Below are 24,143 nucleotides of genomic sequence, written 5' to 3'. Positions count from 1 at the left end.
ATCTTTTTACCCGAATACGATGTCCAGCATGTTAAAAATATACCATTTGTTGTAAAAATCCAATGGATAAACATCTGAAGAAGTTGGTGGGGACGGGATATTTTTAGGGAAACATAAATCGTAAAATTGCCACTCATTAATGAAACAGCTGTAATGGAAAAATCCAGGAACGTGAGTCTTTGAATTGTCAACAAAACTTTGCACTATATATATATATATATATATATATATATATATATATATATATATATATATATATATATATATATATATATAGAGAGAGAGAGAGAGAGAGAGAGAGAGAGAGAGAGAGAGCTAGCTTCAGGGCATGATTCCAAACTTTAATAAAATTGAACCCACATTTATTTTTCCAAAAAATATTTGAGGAAGCTAAACATGCTCAAAACACATGTTATAAAAGTTTTAACATTTTTTATTTAATAAAAAAAATGAAAAACAATAATAAATAATTTTTTTCTGTGGAGAATCAAAATGTAGAAAATTTCAACTACCTGGATGAAGTTTTCATAAATAAAGTAGATTACATCAAAGAAGTAAGAATGGCAAAGACAGCAATGATTGCGCTAACCATATCCGGGAAGACATATCCATTTCACAATGCTCAAAGAAATGACTTCTGCGAGTTTTAATATTCTCAACAGCAACATATGGAGCAGAATGTTGGGCCTTGCAGGAAATCGACAAAGAGGAAAGTTGTTGCTTTTGAATTGTAGTGCTACTGTGGATTTCTGTGTGTAAGCCGACACGACAAACATACAAATGAATATGTTCTAGAGAAAATTGGACCATGCTGAAAACTGCTGAACAACATCAATGACAGAGAATTGCGATTTTTGGGATATGTAGCCAAAACAGATGCCTAACAAAATATCTGCTCTTTGGTGCAACACCTGGCAAAAGAGGACGTGGAAGACCAAAAACAAGAAATTTGAGGAATATTTATCCATTGATGTCTGACATGTTTGTTTTTTTCATTAAATATTACAAATATCGGAAATATTTTAATTTGAATTTACACCCTCTTTTTACCCCCTTGCATAAAATCAAACTCATAGCTTGTGACAAGTGATATGGAAAGAGAGAGAGAGAGAGAGAGAGAGAGAGAGAGAGAGAGAGAGAGAGAGAGAGAGAGAGGACGTGTGTGGTAGTTTTTGATAAAATGCGATCACACACACATTTATGTTTACTCGTCTCTCTGTTTGTTGTTCTGCTGTTAACCAAAAACAATCCGTTTTTATTGTCATTCCATAAATCGGAATTCATATTGTTTTCTTTGTTTCCCTTGACTTATGCCATTTAATCTGCAAATGGGAGACAAAAACTTAGTATTCTCTATGGTCCAACTCCAAGACCCGGTATTGCCTTGTCATAATCCAACAGAGAGCCCACCGTTTACAAGGTAAAAGCTCAATGATTGTTTACATATAATAACATAGCATATATAAATATACAATATTAGGCTAGATTCCTGTAGCCGAGATTTTATTCATTTTTCTGATTATTTTTTCAAAGCAAACACACCAGTATATTTCTATATACCGTTTTGTTCACAGAACATCCGGCATTATAATGTCAACCCCAGATCTTTCAGCTATAAACTTCTCAGAAACTAAAATCTTCCCTTTCAGAAAAATTATAAGTATATTAGATTAATTTATCGGTTTTTAACGGACAAAAGTTATAGCCTGTTGACGTAGAATGAGTGCTTTATGCCAAATTGATGGTTGATATGGTTAATTTTTTTCTCATTTTTGCATTGAATACTTATCCTATCAATCCATAATAATCCCTAACTGTGCATCTAATAAATACCATAATACTCAGTTCGCTTGACCTTATCATGACAAAGGTTCATACAAAATTTCAACTACTCAATCAGCTGAGTAGTTTCTGAGAAACTTATAGAGTCAATGTGGTATTGTGATGACTGATCACTATTAATCCTTAACCATGCATCAAACGGATACCATAATACTCAGTTCGCTGCATCTTGTTATAGGAAAGATTTATACAAAATTTCAATCAGATCGACCCAGACTCTTGTATATCCCGGTTATATATAGTAAACCGAATATCTTCATTCTAAAGGAAATAAATTTTTACAAAAGATTATTTTACAATTTATTTGTATTTTTACAATTACAAACCAGCAGAGCGTTACCTCTTCCAACAAAGAGTAGAGTCTATAGGCATGTGTGTGCAGTGTGATGATTATATGGAAGTGAAACTTGACCAGTGAGGACTGACGGTATATGTTGCATGGAGAGAAATGATATGAAAATGATACAATGGATGTGTAAGATGTGTCTTAAAAGAAAGAGGAATAAATAAAGTCTTAGCCAGAGATATGATTAATACCATTCTTTCCTCAGTTTATAAAGCTTGAACGAAAAAGAAAGGGAATTTGTATGAAATATAATTAGATCTTATTTCTTATTTTACTTTTCTGCGTTCTCAATAAGGCATATTTCCAACGATGTGTAAAGAGTTACTATTATTAGAAATAGATTTAAAGAAAGGCAACAAGTGTTTAACGGCAGGGCTCTCGATTGGGGGGAGATTAAGACTCCCGAAACATTGAAAAATGCCAGGCAATTATGCTTGTGTTAATTGTTAAGCATTATTGCGTGCCCGGGCAGCGGTGACCAACCTTGCTGAAAGGAAGAGTTAAGTTATGAATTTTATTATTTTAGTGAAACCGACATACATATTTTATTGTTTGGTGGAAAAGTGACAATTTGTGTCATTTTAAAGAACATAACGAATATAATTTCATTTCTGAGGCCAGACGAGGGATCACGGCTTAACCTCCCTGATCATGAGAACAGAAACTGCGAGCATTCGCAGGATCGCAAGCACACACACACACACACACACACAGGGAATCAGGAATTCCTCTGCGATGAGGTAACCAGCGGTGATTGGTCTAGGTGGCAGCCCTACCTAACCCATCACCTCACTATATAAGCAAATCCCTGGGCAAAAAAGTTAATCAGTTGAAGCTGAGTTTTGAGCGAGTCTAATCCTAATTGAAGAGTCGCCGCCACCCCTCCTCCACCCGTCCGTCGCTACCGCCAAAACTGAAAGTAATTAAATCTAATTGGGACTCCATAATGTTTATTGAAAATCAACCACTGAACAATTCTATATAAGTGTATATCAAATTTTGTATATTGAACTTAAATTAACCAAATAGAATAGAGATATCTGAGTCTGTCTTTCTTTTGCGTGCATGAAAATCTATTCACTTCCAGCATGACACAGCATATCAACCTGAAGGTGAAATCAACACTGACCAACCCGATCAAAAAGATCCTGCTGCGCTGAGAGAACTTGCAGAGAATTCCCTATGAAGGACGATCATGATGCGTATGTGACAAGGGACCCCTAGTTAGAGATTGCTGAGGATTGACCATTTGGTGACCTGTGTCTAGGACTCCTTCACAGAGAGTTGAGCAGCAAGATATTTGTTATGATTACATTTAAATTTTTGCATGTTGGTCGAATTGGAGAACAATGACCATAGAAAGAATTGCAAAGGTAAGCTGTCAGAAAAAAAAGATATAAGGGTGGAAAATATTCAGGCATCTAGCGATAAGGTGTGGGATTTTGTTTTCAGTCTGATAGGTCAGAAGTATTTGCGTATGTTCATCAAATGTAAAACAGGCATAGAGATGCAACTGTGGCAATACAACAGGGACTGGTGCTTGGCAGACAGTGCTGCACTAATTATAAAACAAACATTTTTAATTACTTACCATTAACATCTGAAAGAGAAAATCTCCAAGCTTTTCACTAACTTCTGTAGCAACATCAGGGTATGTCCTGCTCAAATACTGTACAAAAGAAGGCAGAGAAAAGAAATGAACAGAAAAGAAAACTGAAAGTAATCTCTACCTCTACTATTATATAAAAGTCACCTTGTGTGCGTGTTTGTGTGAGTTCCTTTCTTCATAGTTTCCACAACAGCTGAGCCTATCTTTTGCAAATTTCACACGAAGGTAATTTTATGTCTGGCAGTATACTTAGATATATTTTGTACAGAAATTCATCTGATAAGTATCGAAAATAGAAAAACTCCGATCTTAAAAATAGCTTTTCTCTCTTATAGATAAAAAAGAATAATTTTTATAGGGGAATATTTTACGTTACACCGACAAAGGGACATAATAAAATTTCAATAAATCATTTCTTCTTAAAAAAAAAACAGATTTATTATAATCTGGAGATATAGCTTAGTGGTAGAGAATTTGACTACGGATCGAATAATCCTTTGTTCAAGTCCGGGTGCACCTCACCATTTTATTTTAACTTTTACTTATTGATGAGTTCAATTTACGATTAAAATCGCTGCAAATCATTTCTTTGCTTGCATATTTTAAAACTAAGCATCAATCAGAAATGACTTTTCCAGAGCATTAATCTTTAAGCCCAAATATCAGCTGACGTGATATTGTAAACAAACACAGATGGAATTTGATGAAGGACATTATCATTATTATATTTTTATTTGTTTTGTGAATTAGTTCACCGGTCAAATTATTCCTCGTAATATATAATAATCAATAGAGAATTGATACTCTAATAATACATACACAATTTACAATACAATGCTACGATGACAGAAAATAAAGTTCATTATGCAATCACGCAGCTTATCAGAGACAAACCGAAATCATCAAAAATCGACAAAAAGATCAAAGGGACGAAATTAAAAGAAATATAGATAAGGTGGAATAGAATGAGAACTAAAAAATTTGAACCACTTACTAAACGATGATATTCAGAGAAGAAATCCCCCTACCCTATAAAATAAGAAATAATTAAGAAACAGTTGGATATTCCGTTTTAACTCATATATATATATATATATATATATATATATATATATATACACACACACACACATATATATATATGTTGATGGAAAAATATACGTTTTCAATCATATTTCACCTTTTATTTATACTAAGCCTCTTATTTATGAAGCTCGATATATGTTAAATTTAATTACAAATCATATAGAAATAGTTAATAAAACAGATATATTAAAAATACGAAGATTTTATTCATCTTACCATTTATTTGTTTCAACATGTTAAAATGTCTACATTTTTACAGCACTGCTTTCATAGCACAGAAACAATCATTTATTATTATATCAATTTTGAATATTTTCTGCACTGACTCATCAGAAAAATAGGAACTTTTTAACTTTAAAAAGAAAAGGAAAAAAACTGGGCATGATCACATAAATCTGGAAAAAATGTGAAGAATAGTTGCATCGTGTGTTACGATATTAAAGCCATTATTGTTTCTGCGTTTTCTGGTTCTTTATCTATACCCTTCCTAGATTTATTATTACTTGTTTATTGTTTTTTCCTGTTACCCTTTGATATGGAAGCCTAATTTTCTTGCTGCTGCTAATTGATCGTTAATTTAATGTCAACTCTTCTCCTCCATTCCTTGTACTGATGAGAAGACTGTATTAAAATATACCTATCGTCTCTGAAACGATCGTACACTATTCCAGGTTTTGAGCGTTTTGATTTCTTTGAACATATGTAAATGATCTTATATTAATTTATTAATTTCATTTGCTTTCCATTTAATCTGCTTTATCACTAAATGATCAAACTCCTGTCTATTGAGCGTATTATATATCTGCAGTATTTCGAGCAACTAATTTTAATTCATATGTTTCCCTCTACTTTATGATCTATATAATTATTTACCCATTGTTGTTTTTATGTTCACGTTCATTCTTTCTTTATATTTTTATCTATATGAATTTTCATTCATGTTCATTCCTTCTTTATATTTCTACTTATATATAAAAGTCACTTTGTCTGTGTGTGCCTCTGTATGTGTGGCTTCGTTCCTTATGGATTCTGGAACGGTTGGGTATTTTTTTTTTTAATTTCACAAAAATGTATTTTATGTGTCTGAGAGTGTTCTTAGATATGTTTTGTCTTGGAATGCCTTTGATAAGTATCGAAAATCGATAATCGAAAAAATTAAAATAAAGAAATGACAATTCGACTTTGACCAAAGTTAACACTCTTATATAGCAGTAGGTTTTCTACAGTGCAATCTATATACCATATATTGTGGACTAAGTCACTGTGGGGAGGCATGTGAAACTTTGTCCCAGCGCACCACGGTAGAACAGGTAATCAACTGATCTGATTGAAAAATGGGCGATTTCATCAATTTGGATGACAATAAAAGTATTAGAAGTATCGAACATTCGTTTCTCCTCATTCAATCCCGGGCAACGTCGGGTTTCCCTACCAGTATATACATATAATAATGTACAATTTTTCTTTATTATTTCTTGTTTTCCTTTTTATTTATTCTAATCTCGTGTGTATATTCAATAAAATGTAGCACACAAAATGGCCACTGTGCATTTTAGAATGCTACCCAAACACATGGTTGTAACAAAAACGTAAAAATACGAATATAAAATATTTGTATTTTACAATATTGTTGAAAACGGGATCTCTATCACTTTGAATGCTTTTTTTTTGTGTTATTTTTTTTTTAATTTACCTCTTACTAATTATTTAATTATTTAATTTTTGATTGGCTACAGGTCTAAACAGAAACAGGAACCATGTAATATACGGCTTACTTACCTCCAGCGTCATACTGCAGTGTCGTTGACAGTCAGCATAGTTTGTATTCCCCAAGCCACACATCAGCTTTGGTACGATGCGCAACTAAAATAGTTTGCAAAGAGAAAAAGGAAGAAACTTAAATTTAGGTAGGGAAGAACAATATGAATAAAAATGTGTTCAGTTGAATAAAAAATCTGATTTCATAAAATGACACTCTGTAAACGACAAACTGAACTGGGAAAGTGTCAGACTATAGGATGGTTCCTACCCTCACTACTAAGACTACAAAGAGAGATTAGCTTTGAAAGTAATCTATCTCTTGGCAGGTTTTATTTATATCTCATACATTCAACTCGATTTTTATCACTTACTCCTATGTTTTTCAAGGCCTTTACCTGCGAACTGACCATGCTACCTGTCGTTTGCGTGACACTGCTGCCCGAACTTTCACTTTCTGGTTACCACTTGACGCGTCTTCTCTCCACTCCAAAACGAACTTCTGCAACTTTAGCTTTTCTCTCCCCGAATCCGACTTTTCTCTTCTACAAATACAACTTCTCTGCTCGCAATCTAACTTCAGAATGCCTTCCTTCCCCAAATCACTTCTCTTTTATCTCCAATCAGGAGCATCTCATTTGCATACCTCGTGGTCACCCTGTAGGCATATAAAGAAACAGGGCAGCCATTTTTGTTTCTTTCTTCTTCATTATGCACACGAGGTAAGCCACACAAAAACGCGGTTGGTCGTTCTTGTTTCTTTTTTCTTCATTTACACCACACTACCTCAACTGTTCTATATCCATTAACCCAAGAACTCACAAAGAAGTAAATCGATCATATGGAACAATTAGAATAAAGCCGAATAGTTAATGTTTTACTTTGGGCTATCTTGTTTGTTTTGTATAATACTTTTTTTTGTTGTTGTTTTAATTAGGGTTGGGGCATCCTATCAGATGCCGGACATTCACCCTCTATCATACATTCGAACAGAGAGATCTGTTAAGATTATAACCGTCCCTTTAAATGTAATTGTTTGACTTTCTCTTGCACTTGGTTCACCGATTATATTTTCCTGGTAGTCTTCAAATTTTTTTTTAATGAGTTCAGTTGCTCTTATAAATACTGGAATTGTGGAGACCTTCCTAAGATTTCAGTTTCTTTTCATGTTGTACAAAAGACTTTGGTATTTTGTTATCTTTTCCCCCTCATCTCTGTTTAACCCAGCATCATTAGAGTCACTAACTTCTACTAAGGTTGCTTCTTTCTATTTCTTTGCCCATATCACTATGTCAGGTTTAACAGCTCCATTTTCTAGGTGTGTAGCTGTAGGAATTTCATAGTCACAGTGGATGGTGTATGACTTATTTTCCCTGTTCTGTCTGGTATGCATGTTTCCAGGACTTACTGCTATGTTCGATATTTACCTTTTTATAAGTGAACAGAGGAGATATTTACACACCCTATTGTGTCGTAGAACCTTGGCTCACACTCTCTACTTTTATGTGGAAGAATCTGCATTTTGTTGAGACCGTTCATCTTCTTAAAAACATCAAGCCTTGATCTTAGGCAGCCACTATCATCCTCTCCTGATCACAGTGGAGCAATCCTCTTTTAGCCAATATATATTCTTGAGTCCATTTATCCACGGTTGCCTCCCTTTGTTTCTTTACAAATAGACAGTGAAACGTTCTGCATTACTCATAGTAACTCTTAGATGATGATGATGATCATCATGATCATTATCATTATCACAAGTTTAAATGTTCATCTGAATTTAAAAGTGAAAAACCGCAAGAACGTTCTTGTCAACCTGATAATTGTTTGGCAAAGGTTAAGAACTACTTTTCTATACAAGAACTAATGTACACTGGTATCAAAGAAATATATGTTCAATTTTGGTAGGAAAATTAAACAAGAATGAAACATGATTATTGCAAAGATTGCAGTTCTTGGAAAGAAGTTACGAGAATAGGAAGCTGTATTACAACGAGGTATTATAACAGCGAATTGATGAACACCACTAGACCAATCAGTTGAACGAGCTGGAACAAAGAAAGCAGGAAATAGATTAGATAATTCTGAAGAATACATACCATAATAGTATTTATTATTAAATTTATTTATTATTAAATCATTTCTCTCTTATAGGTTCATAAGAGTAGCGATTGATGGGCAGAAATCAGAAGCTCTTAGTATTAATGCTGGAGTCCCTTAGGGGTCCATCCTGGGCCCAACTTTCTTCCTGGTCTATATTAATGATCTTCCAAATCATATCCTTACATCATTCGTAAACATCTATGCTGATGACACTACTATCTATGGTAGCACATCTAAGACCGTACACGACCAAGTTCTCTCTGATTCTCTCTCTTCTGATCTTGAGCAAGTGGTACAATGGGGAAAGAGGTGGCTTGTTACTTTTAATGCATCTAAAACCAAGCTTTTATCTTTACATCATCAACGCTCTGATCCCCATCTGGCATCAATTGAAATGAATGGCTCTCGTCTTGGGGAGGCCTCATGTTTTGACAAGCTTCTGGGCTTGATCGTTACTCCTAATCTGAAATGGAACACATGCATTAAATCCGTTGCGAAGGCCGCTGGAAAAATGGAGGGGTCCTTCTATCAATCGAGTAGATAACTTACTGCTGATGCACTTCTCTATCTATATTAGAGCCAGGTACATCCAAGGATGGAGTACTGTTGCCACATCTGGGCAGGAGCTGCTAGAAAGGACATCCTTCTTTGATAGAGTTCAAAATAGACTTCGTAACCTTGTCGGGGATGTCCTTTTCTATGGTCCCCCCTCGCCAAACTTTCACAAGAAACACCCGTCTAACAGAAAACACTATTACTATTTTCCCCCACTCTTTATCTGTGCCTAAACCTAAGCGTAGATTTCATGAGCAAAGCTTCTTTCTTAGAACTGCACGCCTGTGGAATTGTCTTCCATTTTTCTGCTTTCCAGCTAACCACAATATGGTTGTCTTCAAGTCTAACATAAACAAGTTTTTGATGAGCCGTTCGATATAAGTTAACAAATTTACCGAATCTCCATTACTAACGGTTACTATATTGCCCAATTTCTACTGTACACTTTTTAGCCCTTATCCTCGAGTGGCCTCTTGGCCTTGATAAGTGGTGGTGCCTATGTAAAACAAAAAAAAATTATAGAAAAGACAAAGCATAGCAACATCACGTCTGCTGGGAAGAAGAAAGGGTGAGGTCATTTAAATTACAGATATGTTATGCAATTTTATCAAAAAGCCTCAAATGGAACCAAGATTCACCAGCCGAAATATGACAACAATACTTCATACATGGTCTGATATTCGCTTAATTAATTAAATCTGGACAGTATAGGGGTGATTTGTGCAGAACAGGAGACTTTGTTGGTATGGTCATGTTGAAAGAACTGATGAGAGTTTTAGGGTTAGTAGAGGTAGAATATTTGAGATAACAGGTTCAGTTCACAGAGGAAGGTCAGGGAAGAAGGGATAAGAATAAAGTTGAGTGAAAGATGAATAAATACAATTCCAGACAGAGATAGGTTTGTTTGAAAACTAATTTCTGTTGTAATAGAATACCTGTAACCGCTTTTTCCTGTGTGGACTTTCCCATGAATGACTATATATTCAGTAGCACTGTGCTGAAACATTAATCTTTGGTTTGGACTTAAGTAATCCCTCATTAAAATTTGTCTCTCCTTTAGTGTGCTCTCTAAGACAATAAGCTTTCCTTACTTTGTACTCCCTATGACAATGAACTTTTCCTTCTTTCATTAAAATATCGTGTTGGCTATTCCTTCTCTACCTGAATTACTACCCCATTAATTGTACTCATTTACTATAATAAATGTAACCCCTCTAAGTTAATTATAACTAATAACCCTCCCCTTCGACCGTGTTGCTTGATTGGACTAATTTAGTTTATAAATTCAAATGCCCTCTGGAAGACTGTGCCTCCAACAGTAAAGGTGAAAACATATATATATATATATATGTTTGACTACGATGACATTGCCAAGGAGAATAACCATACATCGCTCTGAAAACAGTGCTATATTTAACCACTTGACTGATCAAAATTCCTGTCGCTTGTCCCAATTTAGGAAGATTTTAGTTGACAAAACATCTATACTTAAACAGGCCAATCATAAACGAAAACTTGAAACACTAGAAGCATTACTAATAGAAACTAAAAACAATAAAATAAAATTTGTACTAATAGTAGTAATATTCTTGAATATAATTGTAAAATTATTAAAATAATTAACCAACGAAACATATATATATATATATATATATATATATATATATATATACTAGCAAAGATACCCGTGCTTCGCACGGAGCTTTGTTGCGCACTCGGGTACCAAAATCTGTGGGCACCTTTCCAGTAAGTTGATGTTGTAAGAGCAACGATTGCATAAGGTGATTAACATTTTAACTACCTCTTGTAGTGACTGAAATTCAATCAGGAACTTCACAAAACATTTTCATCAAAAAGGAAGGTTACTTGATGTTACATAGTAAATTTTTCATTGAAGTCATTTTCAACTCTTGCTTAAATTTTATCTTGCACATTCAATACTAAAAACTTACCACAATCAGATCATGTCAGTTTTTCCTCATATCCATTTCTTGAACTTTTCACTAAAGAGCCTCAGGGTAAACTACATTTCTGCTGCTTTGATTTGGAGCCAGAATGTAGAGTTTTTCTGAACTTCCTGTCCGGCTGATGGAGACGTAGAACATACCGTGACTGAAGCAGTCTGATGTCAAGTCTACGCCAATGGTGTTAAATGTCTGACCTTGACTTTTGTTTATGCTCATTGCAAAACACACCTTCACAGGAAATTGGAGTCTCCGGAATTTAAATGGAAGTACTGAGTCCGATGGAACTAAGGGGATCCTTGGCAGTAGAACGGTTTCGCCTTTGTAGGGACCACAGGAAATGGTGGCCTCAAGTACATTGGTGTGCAATCTGGTGATAACACATCTGGTTCCGTTTGTTATTTTTGGCGGTTCCAAGGATCGAAGAATCATGATTGGCGATCCAATTTTGAGATTTAAAATGTGTGGAGGCATTCCAGATATCTCCAAAGAGTTTAAAAACTCCACAGGGTAGTGAACAGCTTTATATTCATTAGTAGCTGAATCAACTGACTTGTATTGCTTTGTGTCTCCTGGAAATTCATCCATTATTGAATTGTTCAAATGATTCACATTGCTGTTTAATGGCGAAATAATAGCCCTCTCAGCAAGCCAATCCGGTGATTTTCCATTGTTTTGCAGGTCTGGGTACACTTTGTCTTTCAGTTGCTTCTGATTACCGACACATTTACCAAGCGCAGTTGGAATCTTAATTGTGTCAGGTGAAGAAGTGATAGGAAACTGACCATTACCGATTTGGAGAAGCAATTTTGAGAAGTCTGCTGCAGCTGTGTTATCAGAGATATAGGCTCTCATATTAGTAGTCAGTCTCTTCACTATAACGTGCCTCCAGAGATAGGATTGTTTCAAACTTGCATTGACAATGTTAGCCCTTGTGCCATTTTTAACCACTGGGAGGATTTGACGGAAATCACCGCAAAATAAGGTTGGAATGCCACCCATGGGATTCTTGTTTCCTGTGATGTCTTGCAGTGTTCGGTCAATTGCTTCATAAGCACTCTTGTGCGTCATTGGGGCTTCGTCTACAATGATTGCAGAGGTGTCTCTAATTACATTTGCCAAGGCTGAGTTACCAGTAATTTTGCAAACTGGCTGATCCATTCGATGAGTATCCAAGGGTACTTTAAAAGTGCTGTGAAGAGTGCGGCCACCTTGTAGTAGAGTAGCAGCAATGCCACTGAATGCTGTTGCAAGCACAATCTTTCTCATGGATCTAATCTTTGCAAGGATCAAATTGATTACAAAAGTCTTGCCCGTACCACCTGGAGCATCAAGAAACATCATGTTTTTGTTCATTTCACCTTGTGCTTCCAACATTGCCATGAATGAATTGTAAACTTCTCTTTGAGAATCGGTCAGTTTTTCTTGCATATTTTCTGCTTGTAGGGAAGTTCTTCAAGATTATAAGTAACTTCACGTTGATACTCTCTCGCGAGTCTTTCATCTCTCCCTTGCATTGGTGCAGGTAATCCATAGCTTGCCAATGGTTGACCGCACATAAGGAGAACTTTTTCTTCAATTAGACAAAGAGTTTTATTGTAGATGTCCTCATTAAAATCTGCTTCTGGATTGTTAACTTCTTGCCTGTATCTGTGAAGAATGTCTTCAGATATTACATCACGAAAAGCCATCCAGATCTCAAGAGGATTTCTTGGCTCACAGGCTGTTAAAATTATCACAAATAGGCTTCGCAAATTTGAAGGTGATTGAGTGGCACTTGCCTCTCCTACTGCTTGATGCAAGTGATGGTCATTTTCTAGAAGGCCTCGAGCAAGGCACGCTGCTCTGTATGTTTCAAACACCTGACCATTGTATGCTCGCAAATTTTGAAATGAAGTTGGACCAACAACCTCATTGAGCAACAGGCGTAAGAAATAACACTCCCCTGCTTTTGGACTAATCGTGTAGATTCTCCCAATGCATGGTGCCTTCCATACATCATCATTTTCAGTACCTTCAACTTGTACCCCACGCATTCTTCTCATCCATTTCTTTGTCGATTTGTTCCAAGTGTAAAACTCAGGGACTTCTATGTATTTGAGACCCCTTGCAAAGTCATCCTCATGGCAGAGTTGAAAAAATGCTGTCAAAGTTGTGGCAGGCGATGGACCTTGGGCTCGTTCCAGAGCAGTATCAGCTGAGAACATGACACGCTGCCCATTTTCAAGATGAACAGAAAGTTGTACAATTGGGGGGAAATGTTCATGGATGGGATGTTCCAATATCCTCCAGGCTGCCTCTGAACTGCCGACATACCTTGCATTCTGGAACTGCTGGATCTCATCCACAATGTGACTTTGTACTTGGCCTTGTTGGTTAGCTGCTCCATCAGTTCTTTGTAGTTCAAACACTGCTTGATCACATCCTTTATTCACGTATTTGAGGACATATTTGATGCTTTGGATCGAGCTGCAAATTTCTACGTTAATGTGAGCGTTGAACTGCTGAAGGAGGACCTTGTTGTACGGAACAATCCACTGGTTTGTTATTTCTTGATTAACATACCGACCATTTCTCTTCATCCTTATTGTACCAGTCTGGCCTCCATCTTCTGGTTTTCTTCGCCTGTACTTGGGGTAAGAGTCTTGGCCTTGCTTGGTACACTGAAGAAATTCTTTTGGGTATTTTTTGGAACATTTGTTGTCAATCATACATGGACAATTTGGATTAAATGGTCCACAAGGTCCATGCACCATATGTGCCATCACATGAAGATCAGGATCTTCCTCTTTGTCAGGGATCTCTGCAGATATGCAGAGATCCATTTTTTCTGGTAGAAGTTTGTCCTCTGGGGCCTGCCAGGTGAGGATGTGTGCATGCGGCAGTCCTCTTTTTTGATATTTAATACTGTACAGGAAAGCCCTCAACCTGCCAAATCCTCCCTTTTTAATAAATTCAAGTAACTTTTTTAGCTTCTGCCTGAAAACCCTGGCAACAATATCTGGACGATCCTGAGGGTCTTGCCCTTGAAGACAATTTTCTGTAATTTCTGTCCACTTTGGATTTGTTGTGAACATGATGAAGAGGTCGGCTCGGCCCATTCGCCGAACATATGCCATGGCATCACTTTGACGCTCAAACATGTATCGAGGGCCTCCTGTATAAGTTGCCGGAAGTACAACTCGTTGACCAAACTGTTCTGGATTCCCATCCTCCCTAAGAATTGAATCTCTCAAGTTGCTATAATTGTCAGCTCTCAGGGTCTGTTGCTCACGCCTCAGGAACTGTAAACGTTCTGTTTCAATCTTGCAGTACACATCCACCAGCCATTGTTGAAATAGCCTTCGGTACCAGAGAAAATAGTTTCCAGGCCGAGTCATTAAATGGTACGAATAAAATTGCTGTTGGGTAACTTTTCGCCCATTGGATGCCTTCATGTAGATGTTGTAAGATGGAGAACCATAGGGGTACATTAACGGGTACATTAAAGTATCGTAGAGGAGACAATATCCCGGTTAGCTGTTTGTTCATTCTCCATTAATATTCCAATCTCATACGTTGTTGTTGGAGCATTGAATCGCTGTGGATGCTCTTCTTGCGGCCTTCGGTCTTCCCTTATGACAACTTTATGTTCTACCAAGTGTTCTTCTTCAATCCTCTCCTTTGTTGTTTTCAGCTGACAAATAAAGCTGTTGTTCTCATGTAAAAATTCAGTCAGACTTTGGAGAATGTCTCTATTGAGTCTACTGTCACGTCCCCGATTATGTAGTTCCTCTTCCAGACTATCCAAGAAGTAGACTTGAATAAACTTTGCTGTTTCATCTTCAGGTGGTAAAAGACTCCCAATCTGGTGGCAAACCTGGCCTCGAATTCTAAAAGAAGGATTCCACCCATGTACTGCCGCAATTTTGTGACCAAATGATGTCATTGCAAAACAATTGTTATAACTGCGTAGATTTTGCAGAAAATCTTTAGAGATGGGACCATTGCCGGAGAGCAAATCTTGAAGCAACTGAGGCAGTGGTGGAAAGCTATCAAGCACAACTTTGCCAGAAGAACAACAACAACCAGGGGTTTCTCCTTTAAATTTTACAACTGAGCAATGTTGACATACTTTGTCCATTTTTCCTATATCAGCTGTAGTGAGAGAGTCATTTTTGTTGTAGAGCAATCCTTTTCTATTGCAGTGTTCTATTTCATGGTGTCTCAAAGCAGTCATTCGTTGTCTAGCTGCCTCGTTTTCTGTCAATTGCTGGGGCAAAGTCATACTCTCTCTCCATGCAGCCTCTCGTTGTTGCCCTTGGTATAGGCGAAAGCTTCGTTGGGTTTCCGATTCATTCTGATGTCGTTGAGCCACTCTCAACTCACCTTGTGTACGTCTACTTACCTCATATAATTCATTCGATCGTAATATTGCTTCTCTTTCCAGTGCATATCTTTGCCTTTCTTGAATTTCATCTTGTGATGAATTTAACCGCCTTACAGCATGTCTAGTTCTGTCAGCTTCACGTTGGGTTTCTCTTTCCAAATCTGACAGTCTTGCTCTCCTTTCTCTTTGACGTATCCTGTTAAGTTCTAGACGTCTTTCTCTATCTGAATTGTTTTCATTGGAGCGAATTGCAGCAACTCTTAGTCTATTAGCTTCCAATCTTTCCATTCTTTCTTCCTCACTTTCGTTTCTACTTCGTTTGGGTGGCATAATTTCGGTTTTAAACGGAATTGTTTAACGATATTAATGATTGTAAATTAATTAAGCGTAAAGGAAATGTATACTAACTGAAATGGACGAACTATAAATAATATTTCTGAATAGTACAATTATAAACAATTATATTGTACCTATTTACTATGCCTCCCCACGGGACAGAGTTAGACACCAGGGTCGTTTTTTAACGTGGAGAAAAGGTACAAAAATAAACATTGTCTCAGTCGTGAAGGATTTCTCCTCCACCGAAAGAGAACAAGAAAATGAAGTGCAGCATCTGAAGAACAGATACTACACTTTGATCTTGACCAAAAGGAATGAATAAAAGCGACCTACGTGTGACTCATTACTTCCGGGTGTAAACGTCACAGTCTAAAAGTAATAATTAAAAAAAAAAGTAAATGTAAAATAAATGTAATACCAACTTAGGTTAACTAAGTAAACAGTACAATTAAAACAGTTCTATTAAAACAAATAATTACTAAGATCTAGGTAATTGTTAGTCTCATTGTTATGGTTTTAAAGAAAAAAATGTGTAAAAAAAAGTTCTGCTTTTGTGAGTACGTGTATTTCTTTTAAATTACATAACCTTTTTATTTTATTATTTATATCTCTTTTAAATTTATATATTTTGCTAGTAAACTGGAAGAAATTCAGTTGAATAAAACCTTGTTCGTGTTCTTTACGTTAAACATATTTTTATAAAAGGTTCATCCGGTTTAAAGAAAGCACTAAGTTTAAATAAGACTGGAAATAACTAATTCAATATATAAATAGAAAAATGAAATATATATAAGCTTTAAGTCTTAAGATAGTAATAATCAAAATGTAATAAATTATTTGTAGTTCAAATCTATGATAAACAGGCTTTCGAAATAGGCTCGACCAGAAAGATTAAATTGGAACGAAATTATAATCTCCGTGCCATTTTCAAAACAACCCCACAAAAGTAACGATATCCTGCAGTTGGTTAAAAAATGACAATGGTTGTAAGAAAAATGTAAAAGAAAATGCGCTTATCTGTTTATTTTGACCTGTTTTATTTAATTAAAAAAAAAATTGGCTATAACTGGAAGAGAGCGTTATGTTTTGGGGGTTGTTTAAAAAATAGAATGGAAATAAAGTTAGTTCCGTTTTAATTGTGTTTAATTGCGGCAAGAGCTAACAAAATCGAAAAATCACTGTTTACATTCGAAATGTAAACTTTTATAGGTTTACAGGTTTGCTGACAAGGCTGGGGGTGTTTAATACAATTATTTTACTAAATTGATTTTTTTCATTTAAAAATAAAATTATTTCTTTTTTAATAAAGTTTCATTTTAAAATATTTGTTTTTGTTTATTTATATAAAATTACGATAGTTGAATTGTATTCTTTCAATTATATTGGCAAGTAAAATATAAAAGATTAAAACGGAACGAAATTGAAATTTCCATTACATTTTCAATACAATCCCAAAACATAAAGCTTTGCTCGCCAATGAATTGTTTTGATAATATACGTAAAGTGAAATAAATCGAATATAAAATTAAATGAAAATATATTAAATAATTAAATGTTAAATAGATTTTGTAAATAGTACAGTTGAAATGATTGGAATATTTCCAATATGTAATAAGGTCGAGGTAATTAGTTAAAGAGATTTAATATAATGTGATATGCAAATGAGCATAAGTCATTCGATATGGGGGTGGTTTGTAGACTAGTATATAAAGAAATTAGGCATAGATTCTTATGTCTCCTATAGCAGAAACATCCTAAAATGGGTTCTAATGTTTCTCTACCTCCTTTATATTTCGTTGATGATGGAGAGCGTACACATAGACAGAAACACACGAACCCTATTACTTTATAAAAATATAGATATATATATATATAAATTGTTCAAAATCAGTTAGATTAATCTATCCCTGAAAATGAATCCAAACGATCAGAAAGTACTCAGACATGATAAATATGGCGATTACATCAGCCAGTTTTAGACAGAAGTAAAGACCGTTATTCGGAAATTGGAGAAGATCAAAAACAAAATTAATAGACAAAAAGTGGCTGGCCGTGACGCTGGTGTTGAGATTCTTTGCTTTTCATCATCATCAGCTATCCCTGCTGTTTCCTTGGAAATTCCTTTAAAATTCTAGTAAACTAAACAAAATAAATCAAAACATTTATTTTCGTTGGCCCCCCCTTGAAGCTTCTGTGGATCCCCCCAGGGACCCATATAGACCCTAATAAGGAATCCCTGATCTAAATGCATTTGAAACAATTATTGTAGTATTATTCGGATTATCTGGACTAGTTTTCTCATCTTGGATGCTATTCTCACAAAGTTTCGGACGATATAACCTCTGATCATCTTCAGCTCAAAATCTTTATGTCAAACTCGAGAATCTGTACTGAATTTTAAACAGAACTCTTTATTTAATCCATGAGAGTAGTTTGCTTTAGATCTGTCAGTCATATCCAGGTTTAACTGTTCTTGACCCAGCCCTGACTACAGAACTGGGCACCCCTCTCTCCCATACTGGGCACTCACAGCTCGCATGCACTCACCACTACTACAAAAATAAAAACCTTCTAACTCTTCTTGCAATAATATTCTCGTGGCCCTCCTAACGATGTCTTCTTTGAAAGACGAAAAGCAACACCATGACCAACTTTGAGCTACACATGGAACTTTTAATTTTTTCGATCTACACACTAAAAAGATCAGAAAAAATGGGAAAATAAGAAAGATCTAATAATAAAACGGAAGCTCTCTGTTGTCTTTAACAACGTTTGTTTATATATATATATATATATATATATATATATATAATTATTTTTTTTACTATAATAATTAAATACCTACAGACACTAGTGTTTCATCCTTTCGGGATTCTTCAGTGCAGGGTGTCATGATTACTACCAGTCGAACGATTCGAACCCCGCGACACGAGACATCTCTGGCTCGATTAGCGGAGGCCGTATCCATTCGGCTACCATTAATCATGTGAAGTAGCGTTGAATTTTAAACATTTTAATTTAAATGTTCATTACGTCAGACAGACAGTGATCAAATCGTTATACGATGATCTACGCATAAGAGCTAAATTGACCGACTTTTTAATTCAACAGAAAGTGCTCAACGATAAGAAACGTATTTCTTAAAGGGGCTGTCATAATTATTTTTTTACTATAATAATTAAATACCTACAGACACTAGTGTTTCATCCTTTCGGGATTCTTCAGTGCAGGGTGTCATGATTACTACCAGTCGAACGATTCGAACCCCGCGACACGAGACATCTCTGGCTCGATTAGCGGAGGCCGTATCCATTCGGCTACCATTAATCATGTGAAGTAGCGTTGAATTTTAAACATTTTAATTTAAATGTTCATTACGTCAGACAGACAGTGATCAAATCGTTATACGATGATCTACGCATAAGAGCTAAATTGACCGACTTTTTAATTCAACAGAAAGTGCTCAACGATAAGAAACGTATTTCTTAAAGGGGCTGTCATAATTATTTTTTTACTATAATAATTAAATACCTACAGACACTAGTGTTTCATCCTTTCGGGATTCTTCAGTGCAGGGTGTCATGATTACTACCAGTCGAACGATTCGAACCCCGCGACACGAAACATCTCTGGCTCGATTAGCGGAGGCCGTATCCATTCAGCTACCATTAATCATGTGAAGTAGCGTTGAATTTTAAACATTTTAATTTAAATGTTCATTATGTCAGACAGACAGTGATCAAATCGTTATACGATGATCTACGCATAAGAGCTAAATTGACCGACTTTTTAATTCAACAGAAAGTGCTCAACGATAAGAAACGTATTTCTTAAAGGGGCTGTCATAATTATTTTTTTACTATAATAATTAAATACCTACAGACACTAGTGTTTCATCCTTTCGGGATTCTTCAGTGCAGGGTGTATATATATATATATATATATATATATATATATATAAAAGTGAAAGTGTCTGTGTATCTCTGTGTGTGTATGTCTGTGTATGTATGTGTACATTTCTCTACACAATAACTTTGTGAATTTTAAGTCTACAGACTCGAAATTTGATATACAGGGTACTGAGATTTGGGAAAATCTGTGTCATTCATTTTCGGCCAGAAATTTGGCTATTATTTGACATTTGAGAATTTTGGGACATTTGAGAATCCTCCGAGAATTTTGGGTCTGAACACTTGAAATTTTAGATATAGGTTCCTTGGACATGGATCTAACTTAATAACTTGATTTGAGCCCAAAACAATAAATTTTAAGGGGTCATAATAGGGGTCAAAGTTTTAAAAAATTGACATCTGCGGTTTCTACCAAATTACTCAGACAATTTCTGGTCTAAACATTTGAAAATTTCCATAAAGGGTATTTAGAGATAGGGCAAGCTTTTTCATCGGTTTGGATCGAAATTTTTTAGTTACCAATATATAAATGTATGTATATATGTATGTATGTATGTTTGCATGTCTGCTTAAAACTTTCGACAGAGGCGACGGATTTTACCAAGATCAGTATCGTTTTAAAGTTCGACCTTTCATACGACAAATATCGAAAAATTGGCTAAAAACATTAATATCTTCACCTTCGACTAGGCACTTTTCTACAGGGGGAGCGGGGTCGTTTTTTTCGCCGATATTTTTGAAAGTTATCCTCTCCTTTAGATTGTCTAGCCTTAATTTAAACATAACTCACTTCAGGTTTGGCAGTGATCGTAACCGCAAAGACGTCAGGGTTTTTTCCAGTTTTTTTTCCTCCTTTGCGGTACGGGTTCGAGCCTGCCTTCCTACTACCACTTTTTTTTTTTTTTTGCTCAACATACACATCCAAACACCCGGGCAACGCCGGGCTGAAATGGTAGTATATATATATAGGATTCACAAATTATAAAATAGCTCTCAAAAAGAGTCTATAACAAAATAAAATTAAGAATTCCTGATTTCGATGATTAAAACAGTATTTTTTTTTTTTAAATTGAACTCACCTGAAGAAGTTTCTTCGCCCAGTCATCATTTTGCTTGCAAAGCAACCTGTTAATAAAAAAATCATAGATGCATATTCAAAATGTCAATCAGGACAAAAAACAACACAGATTTATATGAAAAAAAAATAAATGGCTAATTGTGTAGTATTGTTAACAAAAAAAAAGGGGTGAAATAAAAAACAGAAAGGAACAAAAAATGACTTATTGATAATGCATATCATTCGGACTAATGTTTTTATCCTGGATGTTATTTTCACGTTTCAGTTGATGTAGCCTTCGACCTTCCTCAAGTGTAACTTGTAGAATCTAGGAATCTTCCCATTGAACTCGAGAATTAGCACAGAATTTCAGACGGGATCTTAGATTTGATCTATGGAGGTAGTATGTTGTCATGACTGGGTAGAAGTCCAAGGTAATTCAGAATTGTATTCTTAGTATCGTCCAGACTGAGGATTGCCTGTCCGGACCTGTGGTGTAGTGGATAAAGTACTTGGTAAGTAATTGTCAGTTTGGAACAATTGCATCAAAAATTCAGTTGTAAGGACAGGCCAAGGCTGTTGCAAAGAAGGTGGACACCCTTTACCATGCTAGAAAATTACTCACACCTGAGATTATCTTATACCACTACAAAGCCACAATTCGTCCATGCATGGGGTATTGTTCCCACATCTGGACTGGTGTATCTATCACAAGTATATATATATATATATATATATATATATATATATATATATATATATATATATATATATATATATAGGCTGTATTTTTCATTTAAGTAAATATTGTTAAAACTAACAGAAAGCTTCGTTATACCGTTTATATTTTTTCCAGTTTTCTTAGGATCTTTTTATGCTAAAATCAAAAAAAAGTATATATATAATTTCCATATTTATCACAAACGTTTTCGATTCTCTGTTGAATCATCATTAGGTGAAAGAGAAAATGAACAAAAATGATGGGGAGGAGAGAAAGAGAGTTGCGAAATGTAGCTTTGAAAAAGGCATCTGAAGTCAGAGTCCGGAAAACGTGTTCCCAGAAACACGTCAACAATTTAAATTACACATCACATGATAAAATTGCATTACATTAAGTATTTTAAAATATTATTACTGGTAAATGGATTCAAGTTTTTGTAATTTGTTTTAAATTTATTTTGGAATGTATTATTTTAGTGTTATTAACTAGAATTCATTTTAAATTGGTAGAGGGTAGTTATGTTATTGCAGATGTGGATAAGATGCACGGTAAAGCAGCAAGGTAAAGTAGTAGTCGTAAAACCAATGTACCTATCAGTTTTAATATCGTTATAAGATTTACATGATATATATACATGATCATATGGGCACTTTCATTAATAGTGCATACATAAAACTCTAGTCTGCTTAGAAGTAATCTCCTTCAGCTGAAATACACTTGTTGTAGCGTTCCAACAAATTCTAAAATATGGAAGTCCTCTTGTGTGAGCATGTCAATGACCCTCGTCACAGCCTCTTTCATCTCCTCAATTGTCTCATAACGACAGTCTCTAAGGTTTTCCTTGAGCTTAGGGAATAACCAAAAGTCACAGGGAGCAAAGTCTGGACTATAGGGAGGATAAGAAACTGTCTTGATGCCTATCTTGGTCATGGCAACGTCTTTCTTTCTGATCTTCTCTAAGCACCTTTGAGACAAACTTTGCACAAATCTTCTGCATCTTCAGTTACTTGCGAATCACTGTGTGTACAGTTCCCACACTGACATCAAACTGTGCCCTTACTGTCTTTATAGATACATGACAATCCTTATTCATGAAATTCTTTATTTCGTCAATCATTTCTTCTGTTTTCAGTTCCTTATCCCTTCATTACCTCTCACCATCCCTCACAGACTTCCCACCTTCCTTGAATCTCTTATGTTATTCAAAAACTGATGTCTGGTTCATGCAAGATGCTCCAAAAGCAGTCTGAAGCATTCCATGCGTTTCTGTGGCATTTTTTTCCAAGTTTAAAACAGAATTTTATTGCATGTCGTTTTCCTAAAATGTCCTCGCGTCCAGATTGCATTTTTGAAATTCACCAGCTGTAACAATAAGGCTTTAATAGGGTGTATTCCAATTGCTGCTGTAGCTGTTAATTTGGACCTGAAATCATAAAAATGGGTTAATCATCTCATAAGATGTATAGCAATAACATACTGAATTTTCAAGAGTTTATGACAATTTTAAAAGCCTATAGAAAAGAAAAATGGGAACTTATTGAAGGCACTTTGTATTGTCATCTGATGCATTCCATGCATTTGCTGCCAGTACTTTTCCTCCATAATGGTTTCGCCTGAAAAAAACTGTCATGGATGAGACTGGTTGCAGACCATTGAACAGTCAGCATGACCTTCTTTTGGTGCAACTCTGGCTTCGGGAAGTGTCGTGGAGCTTTGTCGGCATCTAATCACTGAGCTGAGCGTCACCAATTGTCATAAAAAAAACACTTTTCATCACAAGTCACAACCCAGTCAAAAAATGGGTCATTCTTTTTGCGTAAAAGAAGAGAAGATGACACTTAATAACGTCGTTTTTTTTTGTTTTTTTTTTTGGTTGTCGTTCAATTTGTGAGGCACCCATTTATTAAGTATATTTTGTCTTTCCAATTTCTGCCAAGTGGTTGCAAATTATTGTATACGTAACGTCTTATTCAGAAGTTCTTGACCAATTGTGTATGGATTGGCTTCGACTAAAGCTCTTAATTGATCATTGTCAACATTTTCAAGACTCGTCGCTGCCATGAATTTTTTTAAACCACCATTGTATTGTGTGTTCAGTAGTAGCTCCTGGACTTAAAGCGTCATTGATATTGTGAGCTGTTTCAGCAGCTTTTCGGCCTAGCTTGAATTCAAATAAGAAAATTGTGCAAATTAGTTTGATGTTTTACATCTTGTATTCAACGTTCTGAAAAGAAAACATAAGTGTTTTAAAACAATTGTAATTTAACCGATTAGATAGAGTAAAAACACTCTTTAAAATGATATATAAAGTAAAGGTATTATAACAAAAACTTATTTGAAAATACATCATTTGAAATTAAAATTAGAAATTCTGAAAGAACTTTCTTCTCAACCAAATAGAAAGAAACTTGAATGTGTGTTTGCAAGAGTGTTAAGAGCTACTCTCAACATCTCCAAAAGTCAACACTCTATAAAGCAACAATTTT

General features: G+C 35.3%; 1 protein-coding gene across 5 annotated transcripts in view; it reads right to left on the bottom strand.

Moving 5' to 3' along the window:
* The window catches only part of LOC145296644 (armadillo-like helical domain containing protein 1), a 217,472-nt gene that overhangs the window by 30,409 nt on the left and 162,920 nt on the right, over nucleotides 1-24,143 (bottom strand). For all 5 annotated transcript variants that reach the window (XM_080142573.1, XM_080142574.1, XM_080142571.1 and 2 more), the window contains 3 exons: nucleotides 20,959-21,004; nucleotides 6,663-6,746; nucleotides 3,780-3,857 (listed from right to left, as the gene is read on the bottom strand). In XM_080142573.1, coding sequence (XP_079998699.1) covers nucleotides 3,780-3,857; nucleotides 6,663-6,746; nucleotides 20,959-21,004 — 208 coding nt within the window. The remainder of the gene's footprint in view (nucleotides 1-3,779; nucleotides 3,858-6,662; nucleotides 6,747-20,958; nucleotides 21,005-24,143) is intronic.

Source organism: Euprymna scolopes, chromosome 17, assembly GCF_053919585.1.
Source record: "Euprymna scolopes isolate OS-2025 chromosome 17, ASM5391958v1, whole genome shotgun sequence".
In the NCBI taxonomy this organism is placed as follows: Eukaryota; Metazoa; Mollusca; class Cephalopoda; order Sepiida; family Sepiolidae; genus Euprymna; species Euprymna scolopes.
The sequence above is the reverse complement of the archived record's forward strand: the minus strand, read 5'-3'. Positions and strand labels throughout refer to the sequence as shown.